At 41.5% G+C, this 26,594-nt stretch overlaps 1 protein-coding gene across 32 annotated transcripts in view; it reads right to left on the bottom strand.

Annotated features, from left to right (window-relative positions):
• The window catches only part of KCNMA1 (potassium calcium-activated channel subfamily M alpha 1), a 717,848-nt gene that overhangs the window by 293,432 nt on the left and 397,822 nt on the right, over nucleotides 1–26,594 (bottom strand). For all 32 annotated transcript variants that reach the window (XR_012001127.1, XR_012001126.1, XM_072756332.1 and 29 more), the window contains exons 4-5: nucleotides 4,260–4,353; nucleotides 3,313–3,424 (exon numbers count right to left, since the gene is read on the bottom strand). Coding sequence is in view for 30 of the 32 variants with exons in the window: in XM_072756332.1 (XP_072612433.1) it covers nucleotides 3,313–3,424; nucleotides 4,260–4,353 (206 nt within the window). In the remaining 2 variants the exon portion in view is untranslated. The remainder of the gene's footprint in view (nucleotides 1–3,312; nucleotides 3,425–4,259; nucleotides 4,354–26,594) is intronic.

The raw sequence follows: 26,594 nt of genomic DNA on the forward strand, positions 1-26,594 counted from the left end.
AGGCCTCAGCAGGCGTGTGGGGGGGGCAGGAAACAGAACAGACTGCAGTTTCCTCATCTTTACCAAACCTCTGCCGGGAAGGGTAGCACCTTTTCATTTTCCAGGAGGAAGGGAGCTCCTCCTAAAATGCCTCCACTGAATGGGATTATTCTTTCTACATTATAAGCCCTACCTCATGGAAATGTTCATTTTATCTCTGGCAGCTCATCGGCACGGTATTTGTTTCATGAGGTGATAACCCATGTGTTAAATCAGACGTGGGAGCCTCCCTGAAATATTATTATACTGAATTCTCCTCCATAACAGGCAGACCAGTTGCAGATCTCGCCCAAGAGGTTTAGTTACCAAAGAGCCAACTGTATTTCATGGACAGTGCCTTCTGCTATAAGAGAAGAAAGATTATTTGTTGTGGTTATTTTTATTATTATTTCATAGCCCAAAAGTTTGTTGGTCTGTTTCCAGTTTCAAAATATTTTTGCTTCCTAACATACTACATAATTTGCTTATTTATTAGGCTCATTTCTTCCTATTCCTTCCCCACTGCAATGTCACAGGATAGGACACTGTCTATTGTATTAACTGTTGTTTCTCTCTCTCTCTCTCTTTTTTTTTTTTTAATGTAAAGAAGTGGGGAGGGGGAGAAAATCTTAAGCAGGCTACATGTCCAACGGGTAGCCCAACACAGGGCTTTATCCTCTGACCCTGAGATCATGACTGAGCCAAAATCAAAAGTAAAATGCCCAAACAACTGAGCCACCCAGGCACCCCATTATTCACTGTTGTTCCTTAACCATCTGGAAAAGTGCCTGGCACATAGTAGGTGCTTAATAAATATTGTTCAATTAATGAACAAATCAAAGCAAATTTTAGAGCTGCTGCTGCTTCTTCTTCTTCTTCTTCTTCTTCTTCTTCTTCTTTTTCTTCTTCTTCGTCATCGTCGTCTTCTTCTTCTTCTTCTTCTTTTTGAAGAGCAACCACAGTTGATACAAAAGTGTATCTCATTTCTCTTCCTTTCTCTTTTTCTTCTCCTTTTTGTACTCATTCTGGTGGATTTTCACTAGATGAGAACACAACTCCAAAAATCAGGATTAAATCAGTCACAAAAAGACGCCAATTTTTAGCATCCAAGTTCTGCTGACACTCCTTTTAACCTCACAAGGAGGCTCAGCTCCACATTCTTAACCTGGTCTCTTTCCTTGCCTATATGTATTTCTGGAGTTTTGCAGGGTGCATGCATGCACGTGGGTGCATGTGTGCACGTGTATATATTCTTCACCACAGGATGCTCTAGGACGAGACCTGGTTAGCAGCCCGAATGTTACTTTGACTCAGGACTGTTGGTGATTTGACTTCATTAACCCTCCAATCCTTCCCACAACCTAGATCCCAAATTTCCCATTAACAATGCAAGAGTCTTAGAGACATTTTGAGCTGAAAGTATGTGAGAAATCAAATAATCTAACCTAAAATTTATTTTACAGATGAAAAACAACAGGCTGAGTGAAGCAATGTGAGCTCCCCAAGTCACAAACCCAGCTAACAGCCAAGCTGAGGTAGCTGGGACCTTCAACACCAGAGCACGTTCAGGTCATACCTAGGACACTTCTCAGATTGGTGAGTGTCTCTGACAGTCCCATCTTACTGGCTGGGAAACCCAATCTAAGCAAACATGTCTTGGATCAAGGATAAAAACTTTTCCATTGAGCAAGTGAACACAATTCTAATGAGAAAACTAGTAGAAAATAGCATCTTTATGGGATACACACACACACACACAGATACACACAGATACACACAGATATGTGCATATATGATTACTGCATACAGCATATAAAAATGGGGCTTCTTTTTTTAAATAGTTGATACTAGGCATGTAATAAATTCACAAAGCTAGCAAGGACATTAAAAACATATTGCTAGTGGAAGCATATCTTGGCACAACATTTTTGAAAAATGAGCCATCAATATCTGAACAAACTAAAATATACACATTGTTTGATCCAGCAATTCCTCTTCTAGGAACCTGGAACCATCTAGAGAAATAGAACTATACAGATATGTGGATTAGGGTGTTTACTAAACCACTGTTTACAGCACAAAAAGAAAATAATCAGATGTCCATCCTTAGGGTTATGGCCCCATGAACCATAATACAACCATTTATAAAATTTTGTGTAGCTAATAAAATGAATTATTACAGAGCTGAAGTGATACTCATTATTTATTAGTTAATAAAAAAACCAAACTGCAGTGCAATGTGATGGACACACTCATTTGCATGAAGACCACCACCTTTACAATACTTGTATGTGCATCCATGTTTGGGGCAATGGGACATGAAGGAAAAATGGAAGTTTGTTAACACAGGGCATCCCAGGGAGAATGCAGTGATGGGTGCAGGGGGAAGACATGATTGCTGTTTTCTTCATACATCTTTAAATGTTTATGCTGACTACAACAATATATATTACTTTGAAAAAAGTTAAGACAAAAAATTTCTAAAAATAAAGATGGAAGGAACCTAGAAATAGTCCTCTGAGCCCCGTTTCAGCCTCCCTTTTCCCCTGTAGACCCACAGTAGCAGGAACATTCTGAGAGAATTATTCAGTGCAACCAAAAGAAGCTCAAAGCTGTCTGTCTATGCCTCTGGCTGCCATGACCATTCTCTGAGCTAGTTACTTCTCTCACCAAAGTGTCCTGGTTCCTGATGCAGGAAGTGGCCTGCCAGGGACAGACAGGAAGTGACATGTTGAGCAGATACAGAAAGAGAGATGTGAACACAGCACCAGAGAAAGCTCCTCCTTTAACGCAGGAAGGAGGTCCTATATCCTTCAAGAAGATGGTGGCTCGAGATGTTTGACCCCACCCTGCCCCACAGAGGAACCCATAGCCATAAACAAGCCAGGCAGGACCCACTCTTCATAAAACTAAGAAGCAGACAGAAGCTACATTTGGCAGGCAGACATCTGAGGCACCTGAAGCAGCTCCTCGGAAAGTTGGCCTCATCCCCATGGGTTTCTTTGTCCAGTCTTCCCAGCAGGTTGAATGAAAACGAGAGAACCATGAAGGCAGAGGTCCTGGCTGTGACAGTGTGACTAGTAGGCTTCAAGAATGATAAAACCGCCTTACCTGAAGCCCCAACTGGGCACATCCTGCCAGGACAGGACTCCAAAGAGAACTGTCACCACTAACTCCCCAAATGCCAACAGTTGTGCCCATAAATACGTAAAACTCCGCTTCTATTGGGACAGATCAGGCCTCTGACCCCCACAGCTCAGAAACCAGTAGGAAGAAAGGAAGAGACAAACTCACCAAGCCAACTTCTGTTTAAGTACACAGACACAAACACGGGGGGCACCGTGAAGAAATCCACCACGGAGTTCACTTCCAGCCAGAACCACAGCTTATCATTGGCTGCAATAAACTGAGGAAAGAGAAAACGAGAAAAACATGAGAAGCGTGATGCCGGCATTCTAACTATACTCTTCCACCAAAGGCTATGTTTTGCTTTTTTTCACAGGGGCCTAGAGGGAGATGGTATGTCCTTCTCAGATCTATACCAATCACAGGCTGTTTCTGCCTTAGAATTTGGTTATACAGCCTTTTCTAGAGAGTGACCGAAGACTGCGTTAACCTTCGAGAAACATCAGGCCAGCTATTTTCCTGTGGTTTTCAACTGCACCATGGGGACAGTCTGAGTGGTCTCACCTTCATTAGACTCTAACAGAAATATAACTGGAAGTACAGCATATGTGTTCGCATCCACTCACACACACACACACTCATGCACACACAATCTCTGAAATACACATTCTGTTCGGCTCCCCTCATAGATAGGCTCTACTATAAATCCTCCAAGCCCCAAATTCTACCAAGCTACTGTGCCTCAATTCAATCCTCACAACCACTCTCTCAGGATTCAACTAAGTGACCCCCGATAAACATAAATTTTAAGAGAAGGGTTTTTTTTTTTTTCTCTATTTAAGACAATAGCGCATTAGTATTTAGAGAGATGAGAAACAGTTGGCCAGTAGAGGCATAACGATTATTTCAATCCCTGTGTCTCCTCCTTGGGAAAAGATTTTATCAAACACTTCCGAAAATGCTAAGTTACGGAAAGGGCTGAAAATCGGAATGTGGGTCTCTTGTCTGCCCTGGAAGCACTGGGCTTCACCTGTGCAAGAGCAGATGCTGTTGGGGCTCGGCCCGTGGGCACAAGAAGCCCCATCATGATACCGCGTAGTGGGGATGAGACTCACCCGCAGGCCAAAGTAGAGAAGGAAGAACACGTTGAAAGCCATGTCGATCTGTAATGTGAAATCTTTGTAGAAATTCTGGCAGGATTCTATTGGGCTATTAGACAGGAAGAAGAAAAAAGCAAGAGGTAAATGAAAAGCATCATCAAGGCTTCTGCATACTGTGTAGTAGTGGTACTCGGGGTAGAGGACAAAATGAATATTCGTTGACTGAAACATTTGGTCTTTCTACCCTCTGTGATAATCGAGCAAGCATCGCCAAGGGGTCTTTCCATTCAACCATTCAGTCTTTTGTTCTTTTATTCATTTTTGTACTTATATGTTTATATATACATTATTCTTATCATTCAACAGTTGAGCTAAGAATCTAAAAAAGGATCATGCAGACACCTTGGAGGAAGGACAAGCAGGAGAGACCATCAAATTCCTTAATTTCATATTAACCCTTAAAGAACTGACTTCTTTCTTTCAGAGGACACATTCCAAAGCTAAAACAATCCCTCATACCCTCTAGCATGTTGGAAAAAGAGCCCGTTTTCAGTTAAACCCATGGTTGCATTTTAGACCTCTGTAAAGCCATTGGTTGATTAGGAATAAAAGACCCAGGAGCATCTCAGGAAAGCTGTGGAGGAGAGGATCCTGGTTGATGTTCCGGCTAGACTATGTATGGACTTTATGTACAGCACTCTGATCTGGAGAAAGAAGCGTTGCCCAACTGGTAAAGTTCAAGACCATTAAACCAAAATGTTGAAGCAGTACTCTAAGGGTTAATTTTTTTTTTCTTTTGGCATGCAAGTTAACTGGTTTTGTGTGTGTCAAGCAGCCAATGCGAACCCCCAGCAGACTCTACTTTGTTCAAGAGTAGACAGTTCAAAAGGGTACTACTATACAAACTGGTACATGGCTTCCATGTGCTTTCCCGCGTCAAACTGATCAGAGGATCAGTGTGTGAGAAGTCCCAAGTTTGGGGCTGGGTGGGAAGCAGGAAAGCCTCATAAGCATCTCAAAGCTGTGAATGTAAATTCATAGTATACTGTTATCAGTAAGCAAATGGTAACTCTCAGGCCAGAAACATAAAGAAGGTGAGGTGAGGGAAAGGATGGGGAGTTTGAGGAGAAGCAAAATACTTTCCCTGGATGGAAAGCAACGTGGACCTCTGGACCAGGAGACGGCTAGCTTGAGAAGTGCAGGATGGAGGATTTCCGAGTACCATCACTTTGGAAATCGCTGTACGCAATACCAGTTAGTATAGTTGTACTTGCGCAAGGACAATGCTTGGTTATTCAACAGGCAGGAATCTGTGCAGTATGGGAATGCAGGGCCCACACAGAGGCATGATGGGGCAGTCTATGGGACTCTCCAATCATATGACATGCACTGGATTTATCCATTCTTGATCTCTATTACAAGCCAAACATGCCCTTTGTCATCTCTCAAATCACAAATAGGTGGGAAAACCTCCAGACAAGCATTGGGGGGGGGGGGGGGGGGTGATCTATATTTGCATTTACCAACTAGGCAGACTGAAGAAAAAGCAAACACTGAAAAAACATTTCTTTTATAAAGGAAATGACAACTTATTGGTTTTCACTAAGGTGGGCAAGTGGGCATGGAATTTGCTTAGTTCAGTGCTGAAAGGAGGCAGGAGCAGAAAAAGCTAAGCCACTGATCTTTACCTCCTCCCCTACATGGGTATTAACTTAAATGAAAAAAAGGAAAATCCAGGCCTAGAGTTAATAAGTGACACTTCAGCAATCCCCAAGCCAGGATGGTGTTTTGTTTCATGTTAAAAACAAGAACCACAAGGTCTGCAGGCGTCAGGGCTCTTAGCTGCTCTAGTCACAGTGAAAAGAAGTACATGAACTAGGTTGACATAAATCCACTATAGATTGCAAGGGTTGAAGAGACAATGCATCTCTAGGCTATGTAAGCCACTGGTACGATGTGCTACTGAAGAATGAATGGTGCGTGTATATGCGTGTGTAAGAGAGTGAGGATGGGAAGCTCTGCTGGTAAATACTGCGCTCATTTTTATGAGTTTTACTTGTATGAGTAGTGACTTAGATGTACATTTAAATTCATATTCATCAAGACTGACAGTCATAATCAAAGGGACAGAGAGAAAGTTTTGGCTCCCAAGTCTATCACGGAAAACCCACTATCACTTCACCAAGGTCAAACAATAACCTTACTATGGCCCACACAACAGGTATTGGTAATATATTTGGGGTCCCCTGAATTTCCTAGCTCCCATTAATTCCATGGCCTTTGTGGTTTATTTGGTAGTAACCTTAAAATGTAGCTAATAGGTAAAACATTCGCTAGGTGTTCAAGAGAATGAGATAATTGGGGGGCAAGGTGTCAGCTCAAAGCCACTGAGGATGTTTTGGTTCCACATAAACAGAAGCAGATGTTCAAAAGAGCATAAGGAATCAGGCTGTAGCAACTTCTTCCCATTGATCCTTTCCCTCCTTGTCATTTCTGCTGTTCCCTCCTATATTCCCCATACCCGATGGCAGCAATGAGAGGGCTCTCTGCTAAAGGGCCTGTGTTGAGAAATACACCTAAACAGCACTCCTGATTTAGACACAATGCTGAAACCATATCAAACCTTTTCTTTAGTACTTCTTTCAAAAATTTTGAGCTGATTTTAATCACTGTTTCATAGTATCCCTGAATCCTAAACTTTGGACTGAAAAAAGAAAAGGAGTACATTATGCTGCTGGTGCTAGCAGCTTTTCTTCTGGCAGAAGCTCACCAATGTTATGAGCATGCTCTGCTAGGATGGAAGAGGTGAAGAGAAGCAGGAAACCCTGAGATAATAAAGGGCCAGCCTCTGGCCCTACTTGGGACCCAGGTAGGACCTGAGTGATCAAGGAAGTCTGTTTTCTGTCCCTTTTAGCTCTTTGCTGCTTGCCATAAAGGCCTAAGGAGAAAGGTCCTGCCTAGTTTTCTCAAGTGGCAGGAACTGTTTATCAGGATGCCCTCTGAGATAAATCCTCTGAGTGCCTGCAGTCCACAAACTCACACAATCAGAGACCACACAGCAGAGATTCTAAAGCCCCATCATTTCATTCCCCAAATGGAAACAACCGATGGAGAAGTTCATTGATCTTATAAAAAGAAAATATATAATTCAACAATAAAAGGGTTGGCCATATCAGCCAGGATTTATTTTCCTCCCAAAGAGATTTTTATCTTAATGATTAATGCTCATTGTAGAACAGAAAATGAAATACAAAGCCCTCTTCCTTCTCATGTAAAATTAGAGACTTTCTTGTCTAGATACACAGAACTTTCAAGAGCTAGAAATCACTTTTTTTTTTAATACAAAAGAAAGTGACTCCGAATTACACACTTAAATTTTGATTGTCATTCTGGTGAGGCATGCCCACATCAGAATGGCCTTTATGTGGATATGTGTTGCCAGTAGAGAGAAAAAAAAGAGAGAGAGAGAGAGAGAGATGGAGTTTTGAGAACTGAAATAGGGATACTAGTTCTGGTCCTGAAAGTAGTAAATGGACTTTCCCTAAATTGTTCCTGGTTAACTAGTGACCTAGCAATTAGGGGACACAAGATAGTTGGTAAGCTGAGGGACTCTTCATTCTTAGACTCCCACAGTCCATGGGTCAAAGGTGAGATTAAAACCTTAGGCAAATTTAGTGTTTTCACTAGGACTCTAGGATTGAGACACTTTCAAAAGAACCTCAATAAAAAGTTGCTTGTGGTTTAAATGTCCAGTGTAGGAGAGAGGTCTTATTTCCTCTTGATCATCCAATAGGCATACCATCAGTATTTAAATGACTATAGAAGAAAAGAAGATTTACCCAGAATGGCAAATATCTTTCTTCATTCAATTAACATTGTAATATCCAGTGAAAACCCTTGAGCAGGAAGATCCAATAGTCCTTCCCGAAACTGACTTAAGACCTTGTCTTTCCAAAGCACAGGGCAAGCAATGGCTGGCCACATTTTCTTTCAAGGGGCAGGGACTAGGGACCAAAACAATCTCACTTCCAGCAGTTGTTCCTCTGGAAATCTGTATCATCTCCAAGAGGAAGGCAATCACCCTCTGTTCTCAGCCTCTAAATTCCCCTAGTGTTTTCCAAAGTCTGTTTTCCTAACTCTCTGAATCTGGCTGCTCAACCTTATGAAGATATTTCTCCAGGACAGCGGTTCTCAAACTTTAGCTTGTACCTAGAAGGCTTACTAAAACATTGGCGGGCCCCTCTCAGAGTTTCCGACTTAGTAGGGCTGGGCTGGGGCCCTGGGAATTTGCATTTCTAACAGTTTTCCCCGGATACTACTGCTTGTCTGGGGACCACAGTTTGAGAACCACTGTTCCAGAAGAACTTTCTTGCAACGACACACTAATTACGGGTGTTGCTGCTCGAGAAGATTCCCATTCAGACCTGAATAGAGATGATGAAACATTTGAACCCATCCCCAGATAACCAGCTGCATACCACTTAACTAATTGCTGAGATCAAGAAGGTGAACAGATATTTTCACTTTCAGGTGGGAACAAGGGTGGGGGGGAATTAAGACGATACAGAGAAGTAATTACAACACCACGATGCGAGCTTCACCGACATTCTAATTAACAGAGTGCCTTAGGAGCACATTTTTAGTTTAAGATTAAAAGCAAAAATGAAGTATAGATGGGGAGAGGTTATGGAGACCATCGTTTATAAAAGATAACAAAATGTTAAGCGGTTTTGGGACGTGAACAACAGCAGCAAATATCTGAGATGATTTAATAAATAACCACATGGGAGGGAAGGGACTAACTGAGGAACAAAATAGCACTTTGTGAAATAATTTCCAACACTTAAATTCTCCTTGCTCTTGTGTCTAGTCCCTTTTTAAATTGCATGGAGCCTTCTCAATTCCCACCAGGATTATGGACCACCAGAGTGCAGGCCCACAGCACCACAGACATGAATCAATACAATGAATTTAATGATTCCACACTCTTCTCTTAGTCTCACCTCTGCAATGTTGCCAGATTAATTTAATTAAAAGATGTCATTCATCTACCATCATGGCTCCCTCCTGCCTCATATATCAGCTCTAACCCCAGCTGTGAAGAATCTCTGAAACCCAACCTCACTACATGCCCCATTTTATTTTCCATCATATGCTCCAGGCCAAGCCCTTTGCTACCATGAGCTGGTACCTTCCTTATGTCATGAATGTGATCCACGTATTCCTAATTCTGAATCATTGCTTTTGCTGTGGCTTCTTCAAATGCTCTTCTCTCTTTGTGTTCAAACCTTTGGCAGCCTTCAAAGCTGAAAGAAAGGCTCAGCTCAGTAAGTTACTTGTACCCTCACTGACCTCTCCCATCTCTGAATTCCTATAGCATTAGGAGTGATGAATTCTAAACTGTCTTATAATGTTGATTCTTATCTAATCCAACATAATAATACCTGGCAATTGTATGGAGCTTGCACATACTGTCATATTTGGTCCTTACAACTTGGCAAAATAGTTTGCTATAATCACCATTTTGCAGACTTCTGAGAAGTAGAGGCTCAGAAACTTAGGCAAGATCATGTAGCTAAGTGGAAGGGTTAGGACAGGGTTATTAGGACAGACCCAATATCCTTTTTGCCATACCACCTTACTTCTCCAGAAGAATTGCAACATCCTTGGAAAGGTAAGAGAAACATGATGTAGCATCTACTATCCACAGACCCTGGCATGGAGCTTTTTTGAAACAATGACGGTTGACTGATTTATAGACGAGGTAAAACTGCCTGAGAAAAATTGAATGTGTTTGTCAAATGGTCTGGAAAAATTGAGAGGAAGCATACCTATCCAACTTGTATCTAACCCTGCTCTGTAAAGACGGCCATACAGGATGTTACTAATACCCAGAAGTGCTTCCAGGGCACCTGGGGGGCTAGTGGCCTCATGAAGACTGACCCACCTGCTGAGGGTAAGTTCTTCTGCTAATGGAGAAATAACTCCTAGCTATCCATCTGCTTAAAGACAGATGACCCTCAAGATGCCCTGTTTTCTCTTACCCTCTCTTATTCTAGAAGAACAAGAATGTATGAGGTTTAGATACTTTAAACACTTTCAGTTATGGACTAAACAGTAAGTTTTTCATCCCATTCCATTCGATTGAAATAAAGAAAAATGATAACATCATACAGTCATGGATACTATGGAACCTATCTGCAACCAAGAGGGAGGAAATCTAAATGATTTGAGATTTTTCTAATAATGTCTGGATATATTGGGTAAGCAAAGTGCCTACAAACAGAAATAAAAGTACCTAGCTGGTCAGAAATTATGAGAGCAAACTATTTTTAAAAGGAGGCAATTCTTTGCAATATACTCCAAGTTATCGATATTATTATTCATATAATTTTAGGTTTCAGAAAAATACCTTCTAAGTTAATAGTAATAGTGGATTTAGTGCAAATGACACAATAGTAATTAACCACTGAGAAAGTAATAACCTTTATTTAGAACATTGTCTTCTAACCTAGACAGCACCCTAGGTCTCAAATAGATCCAAGGATAGAAAGCTTTCTATCCTTTAGCTTTCATTGGTGCCCCCATTTTACCTTGGCAGAGTTATCCACTTAAGAGCTTAACTTTCTGATGTTGGTACTTCTAGTGTTTATACTCAGTGGAGCATACATATATTCAATAACTTGTGTAGGTTTTATTACTTTTATCAAACAAAAAGCAGCCTCTTCTTTTGCTCATCATTTTGACTTTATCCCAGAACATCTGAGTAGCTATCTTCTAAGATGTTATTTTTGTTGATGGGGGAGTTTGTGTTCAGTCGTCAATCAATACTAAGGACAATGACCTCAAAAGGAGCCTTTTCTAAATCTTAAAACACTTGTTTTGGACCTTGCAATGGTTCTAATGTGAACAGAAAACATTTTTGTTACTTGATCCCAAGGCAGTTGGTTAAATGGCTTTGTTGGGAAATCTTCAGTTATGGGTTTGTATCAACAGGTCTATTAATCTTTCTGACAGCATCAGGCTTCCAATTACGCCTCCACTCAATTGACAAGATGTGATCCAATAGCCACAAACATATGCCTCATTAGGGTTGTGTTGCAATGAATGGGAACAAATGAAAAGGTGGCATATAAATCCTTACTATTCTGGGATCCCATGTGCTCTGTCTTCTTGAGCTCTGACTGTTATGGAGAATCCTGGAACAATGAGAGCTGTAGACTTCAGAGCAGTTGTATAGCTCAGGATATCTACCTGAATAATTGGTCCTAATAACTAAACATTCTTCAAGGAGACAAACAAAATTACATAGATCGCTGATGAAGAGAACAAAATATGTCAGTTGCTTACACCCTGGATTTCTCAGTGAAACACACTGATAATCTGTTTTCATAAAACTCGATGGTGAAATCTCTATCACTATCTGATGGAATTCCTCTAAATTATCTCACAAGATTTCAAGATGCTATCTAAGCTTAAGGTCCCCTTCTCATTTTCATTCCATATCTTTTTATCCACTTAGGCACCCAAATAAGTAAAATAAGAGCAAAATTTGGGTATTACAGGATATTACTAACCCCCAGAAGTGCTTCTGGGGCCTCTGAGGGGTACTGGCATCATGGAACCTGACCCCATCTACTGAGGAGGTAAGCTCCTCTGCTTGTGTTATCCATTTGCTTAAAGATGGATGGCCCTCAAGATGCCCCAATTTTCTCTGTTGAAGTTGAGAAGTTGACCATAAGCATGGATAGCAGTTACGTAGTTTTGGAATTCAATGGAAGAATTAAAATCCCAGCTCTAGGGCAGCCTTGGTGGCTCAGTGGTTTAGCACCACCTTTAGCCCAGGGTGTGATCCTGGAGACCCAGGATCGAGTCCCATGTCAGGCTCCCTGCATGGAATGGAGCCTACTTCTCCCTCTGCCTGTGTCTGTGCCTCTCTCTCTCTGTGTCTCTCATGAATAAATAAATAAAATCTTTAAAAACAAAATCCCAGCTCTATCATTATTAACTGTATATTCTTAGGCAAATAATTTGACCACCACGCCTTGATTTTCTCATTTGTAAACTGGAGATAAGGATACAACTCTCAAAGGCTGTTGCAAGAATGAAATCAGATATTGAGTAAAGACTAAGTGCTGAACAGGTGATAGTTATTTTTAAAACTCAGTTAATAACAATAGTGATAAATAAGAATTATTTATAGAAAAATGCCAAAAAAAAGGCAATTATCCAAAGGAACAAAAACTGATAGAATCAATTATTTCACACTTAATTTTCCATTTGTACCTGTTTTATTGCCTCCTTATTGAGTGTTGTAACACAATTCAAATGTTCAATAAGTTGTGCAGTGAGCTAACATCTGCTGTCATTCTATATATTACAGTATTACATTTGGGTAATACTAAAGAGGAAACACCAGGGAAATTATATTTCCATGAAGGCAGCCACATAGTCTCATAAATACTAAATAATTAACCAAGATTTCCTGACAGAGAAAGCCATGAGTCACTTTAATGAGTGGCCACAAGAGGTTGTGTATTCTTTTCCTGGGTCTTTAGCAGAAGAGAGAGTTTCATTTGCCTGGTTGGCTTACCATGAATTTGGAGTAGAGGCAGGGGATGAACTGGTCATATGTCTTCTAAATATCTCTTCCAATTCTACGTCTGTAAGATCATGTATTTCTTCACTGTTGGACTCTTGGAATGATGTCCAAGACAACCTGCCCACTAATGTTTGTTTTTTCCAATTTGTCTACAGACTACAATTATTTCAATCACAGTTGTTACCAGACTAGAATTAGTGTTCATATTTGCCAGCAACTTTTATGTAATAAATCAGAGTTAAGCTACTACATAAAACAGAGTCTTGCCAAATGAGTGCTGCTTTGGTTCTCACTGAACTGTCTGAGAACCCATGACTGATTGCTCCTTACTCTTATTTCTCTACCTCCACTGACTCCAGCCTTCTCTTCTTTAGTAAACTTATTTATCTAGTAGAGGGATGTGATGAGTAGAGAATTCAAATACACACACACACACACACACACACACACACACAAATACTACAGAGCAGACTAAGAATTTTTCAGGGGCAGGATCAGTGAGCATGTACAGTTGTAGAGTGGTACATGTGGGTGGTACATGTGCACACACATGTGCACATACCCACAGCCTACCAGCACAAGTGTATGCTCTCTACTCCAACCTCACTCTGGGGCCATCCACAAAATAGGATCACTTGGGTAAGGTGATTAGAAATAGGGAGAAGATGGAGGTTTCAGGTCTGAATGAAGAGCAGGGAACCAGACACAATGCCTGGTAAGGGGAGTGGGGGGCTGCAGGAGCTCTGAGCCCTGGAGCCAAACTACTCTCATGCCTACAAAAATGGAGACCTGAAGAAGCAAGAAAAGCAGATTCATCCTAACACCACTGGATATCAAATGTTGTCACACATGTGCCAAGAGGCCCATAGACAATCATCTCTTGCCAGTAATAACCACTAGTCAGCTCTTAGGCACTGGGGGGCAATTGCCTGCTGTCACCATTTCTTAAGGAGAGAGCAACCATGAGGAAGCAGCCTAGGGGCACAGTTACAAGGTACGTTGGGCTCAAGGCTTCCTAAATAAATTATGAAGGTCTCATAATTGCATAGAGAATGGTAGGGGCTCCTAAGGTAGAGCAGGTGGGTTGGGATTCCCACAGTATAACAGTCTTTCACATCACTATGGGGCCTCTTTAAACTGTTATTGGGTTCAGGCTTCAAAACTCCCATGTTTGAGCCTTCTTCTCCTGATGTCTGTCTGGGATTCTTCTGGGTATTCCCTGGTCTAATCCTACTAGTCTCCTACTTAGCTTATGCCCTATGCTCCCACCCCTGTCCAGCTCCCTGGCTTTAATGTAATCCTGACACACCTAAATAGCCTGACCTTGGCAATGCCTCCTTGCTATGGGTCTACCTACAAGGATTTAGAGTGGGAAAGCCAAAACTACTTAACCTATACAGCCAAACCCAGCCTCCTCTGGGACCCAGACTGACAGCCTAATCAGATGGGGGTAATGAAGATGCAGGAGACAGATCCCTTTCCTATTCCCTTCATGGAACTCCAATTTCCTGACAGCAGGCTAAGGCATGTAGATCTGCTAAAGTTTCAATCCCGCAATCTGCCAGCCACATCTGACTAAGCAGAATGGCACACATCTCCTCGGTGGTCTCATCTGAAGAGCTTCAATGACAAAGAGCACCAATGCTAGAGGCCTGCCTGGTACTGATCTGGGGAGGCTCAAAAGCATTAGGGGAAAAAATTACATAAAGAAACAATGGTTCTGTTTATCTGCTTTGTTTCACTTTGCAGAATAGAAAACACTGTCACATAACATATATATACTCACCACCAGGACACTGGCATTTGTTAAAGGCGCCCCACGAATTTTTATGTGATGCTAAAGGATAATTATGATAGTTTTGTTTCTGACATCCTGAGGTTGGGTTTTTTTTTGTTGAGAATTTTTTTCTAAGAAGATACTGAGAAAGACCCGGTACAAGTTCTTCTGATATCTGGCATAGAAAACAATTATACCTTTATATTACACAAGAAAATAAAATAGCTGTGTCTTAGCTCTGTCTTTGGCTGACAGCTGAGGCGTGGAAGTTTTGTAAGTATTCCTATTTAGGAGTTTTGTTGGGAGCCCAGCAGCCTCACAGCCAAAAAGGAGAGCCTGAGATGTTGCTGATTAGAAGTCATGAGTCTGCTGAGTCCAAAGCAGGAGTCATGCCTTAGGAATGCCATAAAGTGACCTGAGCAGTGGGGACCAACATCACCACGGAAAATCAGATGTGACAAATTACCTTTAGAGACAAATTGTCATCATTAACACGGAAAATCGTAATGGCTTGTTAAACCCTATGATTATACAATCATAACTTCAAGTGTATACTCTTCTAATTTCCTCTTTAACTACTTCATGAAAATAATTTCTTACCTCCAGGAACATTTCTTTTCCTTCATTTTTTTCTTTCCCATTTGCTTCTGGTTAGCACTGGAAATCACTTATCAAAACTGTCCTGCTCATAGCTCAGAAATAATAGCACTTTCCACCATATTAATGGTGTCCACCGGACTTCTGGATTCACAGTCAGAAAGTAACGAATCGTACACTCATCAGGGTAAAGTTTCTTTTTCCCTGCTTCCTTCTGCAGTTCCCCTTCTTAATTCTGTTGCCATATCTTTGATTTTCTCTAGAGTTGTTTCCCCCCTTACTGTAAAAATAAAAGCTCTGTGAGGGAACCAGGATGTCCCTAGGCAGCTGATTTCTTAGGATTCTCTTTTGTCTCCATAAATGAATCCATCTATTCCACCCCCCACCCGATGTCGGGTTTCAGAAATCCTTTCATTTTATCTGGAAGCACTGTGTTTTTCTCAGAACAAGGGGTGGGTCCCTTTACTAAAGAATCCCAAAGAAGAGAATCAGTTGTTTCCTTCACCAAACCCCCAGATGAAGGAAAGCTCTGGTAAAGTGAGAGCATGTCATCGTGCTGGTCAGGATCACCTGCTCTGCATAGGTCTACACTATAATTCCATCTAAGCTCCTGTCAAAAAGGAAAATGGTTCCATTCAAAGGGGCTTTGTACTGGTTACCAAAAGAACAGGTTATTAAATTCTAAGTGAAGTCTATCTCTATAGGGTGAATAGGATATGTTTAGCAGAATAGGAAGAAAAACATTGTGGAAAGAACTTTAATCTACTAAATCCCTTGGATATGAGAAAATCAGGATTCATGAAGAAAAATGAAACACAAGATATGAAGCTTTCAATTCTGTGTCATTATGACTGCTTAGTGCAGAGTTTTAATCTAAGAGGCTCTAGCAAGCTGGTTCCACCAAGAATTCTCTAGGAACTCTCATTCCTGCCATAGGATTATCAGAGTTTGGGAACGCCCATCTGTCATTGTTCTCAAATGACAGCCAAGGTATGTATAAAATGTAAAGCATCTATTTATGGGAAATAGTAAAAAATCCAGTTCAAAAAAAAGATCTTAACAATTATTTTTTATTAAAGTTTATTCTGAGGATAAAACAGAGCAAAAAAAAAAAGAGAAAAAACATGTTAAAAAAAAAGAAAACCAGTCCAAAAAGGAATCACTAGACACCCCTAAGGCAAAAGTATATCTTAGTGAGAGAAAATGATCACAATTACTAATCAGTAATACTGAATGCAATGCCAACATGTTCCAATGAATATGGTATTCCTTTATAGTACTACCGCTTTACATCTTTTAAAGTTGAATTAGTGGCACTCCTGTTTGCACAATGAATAAACACAAAGGCCAATGACCGTATTTCTCAGGACATTTAGCCTAAGAGGTTTTTGGCTTTTCTTTTAAGGATATACATTTAGATTTTTATTAATCTCATTAAATCTAAGCAAAACCAAATGAGGTAACAGTGTTCAGAAAAATGTGATAAGGTACCATAATAATTCATCATTTGGAGCACATCCATGCAGAGTTGGGAATTTGTAGGGCTGATCATCAGCTTAGTGGTTACTTGGAAAACCAACCCTTGCTTCTAAATTCCATGGTAGCCTTTGCTCAGCATACATCTAAAAAAAGGATATTTATTTTTCTGTTTCTCATTGTTTTAGTCTTGAGTCTTCAAGGGACAGAGTGGCCTTCGTGGTATCACAGCAAACTGAGGACCCATGAAGATGTCCAAAGAAAACCCTAAATCCCAGTGCTTTAGTGTATTGGAATGCTCACCGCATCAATTCCACACATGCGCCCAGTGCTCACTACATTCAGGTTCAGGCCTTGTGGGGGAAGCTTGCAGCATGCATGGGCAGTGCAGGAAAAGGATTTGGTTAACCTGGAGGTGACAACCGAAAGGGTGAGGTTGCATCATGCAATGAAAACCACAGCTTGGCCTTAGCTGCCATGCAGAAAAGACCTACATCAAAGAGTCTGCAGTGCGGCTCCTGGGTAAGAGTCGATATGAGAGAGGTGAGTTACTTTAGCAATGAAAGACACGGGCAGAAAAATGTTCAAACCACTCTAAACAGAACACTGTACAGAGCACTGGCATTACACGCGAGAAGAGGCAGCGTAGGGGACAGGGAGGGGAGAGACAGAGGAGGAAAGGTGAGGACAGAACTGGTCATCACGCTGATGAGATGGTTTCCCTGGCCATCCTTTCGAATGCATGTCTTGTTATAATGTATGTTGCTTCAACAAACAACCTCATTAGAGTCTTTAACATCAACCATAATTTTTAAGATGTTCCGAAAATTCAGGAGAAGCAAGGCATCAGTTACATAAAAATACACACCATGATTTCCTGTGGTTACAGTTCATTATACAAGCAGAGCTCAGCTGGTCAGATAAATAAGAGACAGTTAAGTGCCAACATCCTTAACACTTTGGTTACAGAACTCGTGGTGACTCTCGAGGTGTAACAAGGCAGCGGAGCAACCCAACCAGGTCATGAAAGCTCGGGGCAGTGCAAACTAGGTAACTCTATGCCACTACAGCCCCAGGAAAGCACTTACGACCCTTAATTTAAACCCACTCCCAAGGGGCGCCATCTTTTCTTCATGCCAGCATGGATGGCTGGTCAGAAGTGAGTTCTTCCACATATACCTTAACCATTTCACAAAACCTTAGTTACAGGTAAGACACCCCAAACACACCTTTTATCAACATTGATCAGAAAAAAAAATTAAAGTTTTTCCTAAACAATGAAAAATAGTACCTATTCAGCAGGAGCCCATCAAGTGCCCCTCTGATGTCAAGGCCACATGGGGTATCTGAGAACTGCCTTCCTGGGAACTGCTTCCTTCACACCTGCTTTCCTTTCTCCTCCCCCTTTGTCTCTTGTGATCTCTGACGCGTTGAACACAATGCAGAGGATGGTGTGGTCTAGCCCTAAGTGACGATTTTCCCCCCTGGTTCTGATTGGAAATAGTGGGAGGAAAACAGGCACTCATCTCAAAATGGCTCCTGGAGCTCAGTCTTCTCCTCTATAGGTATGATCACAGCCCCAGGGTGGGGGGTGGGGGGGAACATAGGCTCCTCGTGAAGGAGCAGGGTGCTGTCTCGGCCTCACATGCTCCCTGAGAGCTGACCATCCATCAAGACTCGAGCACCACTGCAACATGTGAATGGATGCAGGTAGGGAAGGAGTACAGGGCTGCTCCCCGCACCAGCCTCCCCGCGCCTGAAGGTGCAGCTGTTTCCACTTGGTCACAACTCATTCTCTCTGCTTAAAAACCTACAGGCTTAAGTTGAATGACATGTTTTCAAAAAGATTATAGTTTGAAACAAGACTATAATAGTCCATACATTCATTCAATAAATTTCTCCAAGGTTCTTTAGAGATAGGCACTATGCTAGTTTGGGGAACACAAAATTCAATCAAACATGGTTTCTGTTCTTCGGTCCTTTTCCATGTAGTAGAAGAGCCTACCCAGATTTTAATTTCTGGAAGCGTATATATGCAACAGTGCGTTGCTTCAAAAATCTACCGAAGAACCGTAGGCATGTTGTTTAATCTCTCTGGACCTCAGCCTCCTCATGTATAAAATGCAAAGAATATCCACCTCCTCAGATTGTTGAGAGGAATAAATGAGTTAGTCAATGCTAACTGTTCTGTTAGTGGCTGGCACATGGAGAATGCTGTGTCATTTTAGCTATTACGATCATTAGTAGTCAAATACAGATAAGAAACCAAGGGCTCTGGAAAAGGTGGCCTCTGCCAAACTTTTGAGGTGGATTATGAGTCATGAGTAAAATCTGTCAGGGACAGAAGGCAGGATAATATACTGAAGCAGAGGGATAAGTGTGGGCAGAAACGTGGAGGCAAGAGAGCACACAGTGCATCCTGGGAATGGAGGGAGGGGCCTCCATATGACGGGAGCCTAAGTAGACTGTAGGATCAGCAAGAAATGGGGTCAGACAGAGATTGCAAATGTACCTTGGTGGTAGCATGTCTAGGCTTCATCTTATCCTACAGAAGCTTAAATGCAGGAGAATAAGGCCATGACCTTTCATAGGAAGTCAACCCTGGTAATGATGTGGAGAAGGAATCAGAAGCAGGAGCACATGGGGGCAGGGGCAAAGAGGTTAATTAGTCAAATTAAATTCCAAAGGAAAAAAGGTCACCTATGCAGATAATAAGATAAAAACTGTTGCTGCAGCGCAAAGCATCCCAAGATCCTGGAAAATGCCCCTTCTTTGGGGCAGGATGCTATCAGGTGTCCTGAGGGAAAGGGGTTTTACCCCCAGTCTTGCTATGGTGGGCACCTAACCACGTGGCTATGTCTCCTTCTGTGGCCCTCCCCGCCATTACAGTCTGTGTCACAGGGCATGTGTCTCTTCATTTTTGGAAAGGACCTACCCTATTAAGAAGCCATTCTCTCAGCTTCTTTGGAGAGCAGTCTCTGAATTAGGCTTCAAATCTATATACACTGGACGGATTTCAGTACCTTGAATGCAGGAGGGCACGTGAACATCCTAGACCCTTGTCAAAGATTCTAGACAAATTACATGTGAGCACACCTAGGCAAGAGTTACAGCGAACATCTCTTCTGCCTTCACCTCCTCTGCTCATTGTCTAAAGACCTTGGTTAACGATACCAGCACGCATCCTACCCCACTGTCTTCTAAATGTTCTATCAAACCCTTTGTGCATCTAGGCTTCTAGGAGTATCATGATCCAGTCTTTCTTTAGAGACCTAAATTCCCTCAGATCTCAGACGGCTGCTGAGAACATGAGGGTTGAGGGTGCGGCTTTCTTTCGGTTGGAGTCAAGACAGCAAGAGGGAGAGAGTCATGTGTGAGCGTGTGCTTTCCCTTTAGAAGTTATTAAGTGTGGTGCTAGGTTAGCCCAACTTTCAAGGACAAATGTGGTGGGACGCTGTACCCCCAGCCGATGAGGCAGACACAGAACCGGTCTGCTTGTATACTGTTGTGACCCTGTGGCCCTACTTCCTTGGTGGGTTCTCATTTGTTCCAAGTGAGTTCCAGTTGGAAGCCAGGACCAGAGTACAAATGCTGACCTGGGGGGACATGAGCCCTCTGCACTGGGGACTTGAGAAGAAGAAAACATGATGAGCTGAACTCAAGGCAGAAGGCCTGACTGGGACCGTCTAAAGTGACTGCTGCTGCGTAATTAGCAGACACTCAAGGAAATGGGCAGCTCAGCAGGAAGGCATCTTTGTGGGGCAGCTGCTGCCGCAGGGACAGATTCCAAAGAAGACTGTAATAGGTCTTAACTAAAGCTAAGATAAAAGGTCCCACCTAGGGGGCTGTTGCCTCTGAAGAACGGAGGAAGAAGTAAGTATGCCTTGACTGGGAAGAGGGTGAATGTTTCTCAGCTACCTAATGCCTCTCCTTTTCTCTCCCAGCTGCGTAAAAAGATGATTACTCAACACAAGCTGTTCTCCCCCTACTGCCGCCCCAGTAGGTAAAAAAACATACACACACCCAACTCCACAAAATGGTGAGAGCATCAAGAAGCATCAGGGTGTCATCACCTCTGCCCCATTACTCTCCCTGTTGTCTATCAGACAGAAACCGAATGGGAATTTGCAAGAGCTCAGGGTGCCTGTTCACGTCCCCGCCGTCTTTCCTAGCGACTCAGGAAGTTGATCTGCTTCACCTGCTCCTTTCAAGGTCTGGGCTTCTGCCAAGAACAGGGATGACTGTGTGCACCTCCGTATGTATGCATCTGGGTGCGATTTCAGATGAGCATCAGAGTGAGAGTAACTTTTTCAGTAGGTAGCACATTTACAGTGTGATCAACAGAACTGACCAAGGCTCTGGAGGATGCTTGTATTTGGAGAAGCTAAAAAAAGAAAACATGATTTTTTTAAAAAACCCACACATACAGTATTTACAAGTAGTTTGCTGAATAACAGTTGGTTTTTAGTGGATTTCAAACCTCAGTCTAAGTCATTCTGAAATTAATGCCATTTTAAAAATTCATTCAATGTGACCTTGTATAAATTCGGGGGTATGTTTTTCCATTTGTTCATTTCTCTTCTAAAAAATTAGTTTCTCACAAGGGGGTTTCTTAGCGCTGATGGGAGATAACTATCTTCTGATCGGGAAGGAAAATGATAAATCCCAAATGATAGGATGTCCTCAAACAATACAGAAAATAGGGGGCTTCTAAAAATGGGCAAAACCCTAAAAAAGGTCCACACCTGAGTACAGTGTTGTGGTGAAGTCAATTTCCTGGTTTCGACAATGTGCTGTGGCTACGTAACATGCTACTGTATGTTGGAATAAGGGTACACAGAAACTCTGCATTGTTTCTGCAACTTCTTGAGAACCTTAAACCATTTCAAAATAAAGTTATAAAAACAAAACAATCAGTTACTTTGCCTGCTTGGTGTTACTTTAGTCGGGTGTCAGGTCAGTAGCCCATCAGTGGTGATTACAAGCCTCCAAAAAATATACGAACGGATTTCTTTAAAAAAAAATTTATTTGGCACCTGTTACACGCACAGTACCATGTCCAATCCAAAAAAGATATAAAAGAGGCATAAGGTAGACTGGAAATATCAATCAATATTAACTCTCTTCCTCCCTTCTCAGAGGAACACTAATTGAAGCAGAGATGTCGTTTATTAACTTTGCAAATTATCATAGACAATCTCTCAAGATAGAATGAACTGTCAATAAGTATAGGTCATTAATGTGATAAGGAAGCTCCTAGAATTCACCCATAGCAGTCTCCTCAGGTAAGCAGATGTCAGGTGACAAGCTGTATTGAATAATGCTACTGATGTTATAATAATCATGTAACATAAAGCTGGTCCCGGACAAAGCTACTCTTTATCTTGATTTTTCCACTTCTTTCCTTTCCTAGAGCTCAGCGCTGGCCTTACTTAAGGAGCCCATAACTGATACCAGCTTAGTTAAGGTACAAGGGGATACTAAAAATTACTCATATTTTTAAAGACAACCAAAAAGACTTCAAGAACGAATTTATAATTACAGATTTTCAGATAAGTCGCAAGTAAGAAAGAGATATTTTGGGGTATAGGGGTCTTTGCAGCACGCCCAAATCACCCAACAGTTAGCCATCCACTCTACCTACTACAATAATGCTTGTTCATGGCAATTCTATTGAAATAAAGTCAAGATCAAAATGAAGCAGTAAAGCTGGATCCTTAGAATGCCAAAGACTTCATAAGGAACATGTCCACTGCTTTATCTTTCCAAGAAGCTTCCTCTACTAGGAACAAAAGAAAATTGGAGAAATGTGCAAAGAATAAAATTTCCTGAAACTGAAGCCTCATAAATGAAAACCCGGGAAGAGCCACTTCAATCCTTCCTGAAATAGAAGATGTGGCACTGCTGTTAACCTAACACTGTTATTACCTGCAGTGGTTTGGGTTTATAAGGAGTCTGGAACCTCCGCCTTTCTCAAGCTGTTTAAAGGATAAACAAGCAGATCAGCTTGCCCTGGAAATGCATGAGTTATCAAACCTCTTCCCCAAAGAGCTGGGAAAATCCTACTATGCACAAGGATCCTATCCTAACTGCAATAATTCTTTTAGGAATTTCTTAACCAGGAGAAGACAGAGACTCACAGAATGACTCACTGGCATCTGTAAGAATGAACACCAGCTAAGGAAGAACAGACTGCTGAACTCACTCTTCTGGTTCATGCCCATGCTATTCCCTCAAAAACTCCTCTTCATCCACCTTTGAACACCCAGATCAGTAGTCACTGCCTCCAGGAAGACTTCCCTGATCCTCACTTCACCTGGAGGTAACTAAGCCCTTTCCTGGGTTTTCCCTCTCTTTATGAGTGCTTCTCTTGTGGCACCTATCATTCATGCAGTTGTCATTTATCTGTTTGTTCACCCCCTTCTCTTCCTGGCTAGACTGTGAGCTCCCTAACGGGACAGGCTTTGTCTGTTATGTCTGTGTTTCCATTAACACCATGTCTGTGCAAGAGGTCCTCAACAAATGTTTAGGGAAGAGAAGTAAAATAAAAGGATGGAGAGAAGAAATGGAAGGATCCGGGGAAAACTGACTACTAATCCACAGTATCAAGAGGAGGTGCCAAGCCTACTAGAGAAATCCCATCTTCTGACATGACTTTAAATGGCCCCAAGATCCTGTATGGATTGAGAACTTAAATCGTATGACAATTATATCAGCTACAATAATCCTACAATCCTTAAAGGGTGCAGTGTCTTCAATGGACTGATATACAGACTCCTCCTGTGTCCCAGGACAGTTACAGGTTATCTCACCTAGAAGTGATTCTCACCCAGGAGAAGATTCGAAGCCTGTGGGGCTTGGTCTTGGAGATAGCAAGATTCACCACTCAGTGGTGAATGGGGATGGTCTTGGAGATAGCAAGATTCACCACTCAGTGAAACCAGCTGATCTATAAGCCGTGAAAAGCCAAAGCCCCTAGAGGGTTGTGAGAGATTCTGAATCATGTAAGAGAAAAATTCCCACTAGGGCATTTGATTTCTCTGTGTCATTAGACATCACAAAAATAAATACTTAAAGCCAATTAAAATTCATTTCTCTTAAACTAATGGATGTGTTATCTTTTTTTCTTTATAGGATGTAGATGATGATTCAGATTATTAGAGTCTCCATTCATCTCTCTTTTCTTCAAATGGTAGATGTTTGTGCTGTATATCAGAAAGCTTGGTCCCAACATGACATGAAGCATAGTAGCAGCATAAACTAAAACTCTAGAGATTTCTGCCAATCAGATGTTAGGAAGTAAACTCAGCTCTCTCCTGCTGGTCTACTTCTCCAGGAAACAACCCGAAAAATCAACTGTTGAAGTAACAATGGAAAGAAACAAATTAAAGGGTCCTCATAAAAACACAGGGGTCAGGATTTGAGATGAACATCTGAGCCTAAAAGTTCTGCTTACCAACAGACTAATCTTACTGTTTAGGAATCAACATGCTCCATTGTTCAAGTAATCTGAAAATAATATATTCTAACTTTCAAAAGCTACAGTAATGTTTAATGCAATCTTACATCAGTGAAGATGGGTCCTAGCACAGTTTTGACCCCATGCTGTACATGTGATGAAGGTTCTATTTGAGATAATCTCTGAACCAGGCATTTAAATCAGCTAACACTGACTTTCCTTTAATTTGTCCTCTCAAATCAGCACATATTTTGATGGACAGCTCCTTCTAGTCATCATTCTCCCTGAATATTAAGTGGATTAAAAAATCAGTATTATTTTCTAAAATGGTATGAAATTCTTATAATTTTCTAAGTTGCCACGAGCTTCTGAAACACCATGCTCGGTGTAAGCAATTCTAAAAAGATGATCTGCAGTTCTGTGTGAGCTAACTAATAGTAGAGAAGCAAAGATATGATAATATTTGTTTATTATGAGTAGCAACGAATTTGTTGGCATCAAAACACCACTTCTGCTCAGATGAAACTATGAACAACACGATACCATAGTGTGAACAGAGCAAAGACAAAGCCGTTTGGTGGACCCATTTACTAAGGAGCCAGTTTCGCCAAAAGGAAGGAGAACACTAGTTAAATTTAGAGTGTAACAAGAATCCCATCAAATATAAAATACCTTTCCTCAGCTAAATAATTATCTATTGGTGCTAACGCAATTAAATTAGAACAACATCATCACTGAAACTGGAAAAAAATAATTTAAAATTGTCGCTGTGTCCTAACCCGCTGAATACTTAGAGTTCTTAGAATTATCAACCTGACATTGACTTCATTGTTTTTCAACTTAGTAGAGGTCTTTTAAAATTCCTGGAGCGGAGTTGTGATGTTTAAGTGAGTTAAAATATGACAAATGCTCAGACGCGGTTGCTGGCACCTAGTAAAGCCTCATTAACTGCTACCTGCTGCTGCCGTTGTTCAAAGTAATGCCACAGACCAAGCTTCCGTCTGCTCTTGGGTAGGTTTCCCTGCAAATTAGAACTCTTTTGCTTCTTTTTTTTTTTTTTAAAGATTTTATTTATTTATTCATGAGAGACAGAGAAAGAGAGAGAGAGAGAGAGGACTGGGAAGGGGAGAGACAGAGACACAGGAAGAAGGAGAGGGCGCTGTGGGAAGCCCAATGTGGGACTCAATCCCAGGACCCCCAGGATCACGACCTGAACCAAAGGCAGACACTCAACGGCTGAGCCAGCCAGGCACCTGCCTCTTTTGCTTCTAAAGAAGTCTCCTTTACTGCACATTGCTCTCTTTCTTGCCCACCAAGCTCCAACCACACTCCCCTTCTTTCTGTTCCTCCAAAGCCCCCAAATTTTGTCCATTTCTACTGGAAGCTCCATGAAAGCAGAAAACTTATGTGTCTTGTTTATTGCTTCACCAGAGCCTAACCTGGTGCCTGAGACATGCATGGTAGGTACTCAGGAAGCTTTGCTAAATGAATTTAAAAACAAATGGAGGATCAAGGGAAGGAACAAAAGCAAACAAGGAATTCATATGCTGTTTCTCTTGCCAGACCATGATCATTAGCACGAGGTTGCTTCCACCTCAGTCCCTACCTATGTATGGCTTCTGTACCCACGTCAAGGGATTTTTCATCTCTCCCTCCAACAGGAGTCTCTTGATAATTTAATATTCTATAATAAATGCACCTGGGAGGATGTTTAACATATAACTTTTGATTTACCACATACTTCCAATCTTACTTGAAGGCAAAACAGAACATTTTCTTGTCAATTGCTTTTCTAGGTCGTTTGAATAAGAAACTGGCAGCCTGTTCCATGTTAATCCAAAGATCTTCTTACTATGTATATTAATAAAGGAATACCCCTAAATAAATTTGAGCCCGCCTATGCAAATCTCCCACACTCCAAGTGTGCTACAATGAGGAAATTGTCCAAGACTCCATATATATTGGCATACAACAGGACGTACAATTTTGGAGTTAAGAAAAAGTGCCCTGGATTCAGACCAGGGGCTTACATTCTGATCTCAGTTAGTAACCATATGACCTTGACAAGTTATTTAAACTTTCTGAAGTTTAAAAAAACATAGTAGAGCTACTGAGTAGAATAATAAGGTAAGTTTATAAAGGGCTTATCGTTGCACATAGTAAGTTCTCAATAAATAAAGAAACCGCTTATGGGCCTAGAGAAAGCAAACCAGAACTGAAGTCAGGATCCCTTAATAATAGCTAGCTAAGCCAGCACCTGACCTCATGGCCATCTGATAAATACTGAATGAATGGCTGTTTCCTGGTGACTGGCCACATGGCGGCCTTCCCCTCCCATCTTTGCTGGTAACCATTCAAGCTGTGTGGTGCTCCGCACATTTATGAGGTGCATTTTGTAGACTCTCTTTCCTTGAGCCTCTTGTAGCCAGGATTACATGC

This window comes from Vulpes vulpes, chromosome 4, assembly GCF_048418805.1.
Source record: "Vulpes vulpes isolate BD-2025 chromosome 4, VulVul3, whole genome shotgun sequence".
Lineage (NCBI taxonomy): Eukaryota > Metazoa > Chordata > Mammalia > Carnivora > Canidae > Vulpes > Vulpes vulpes.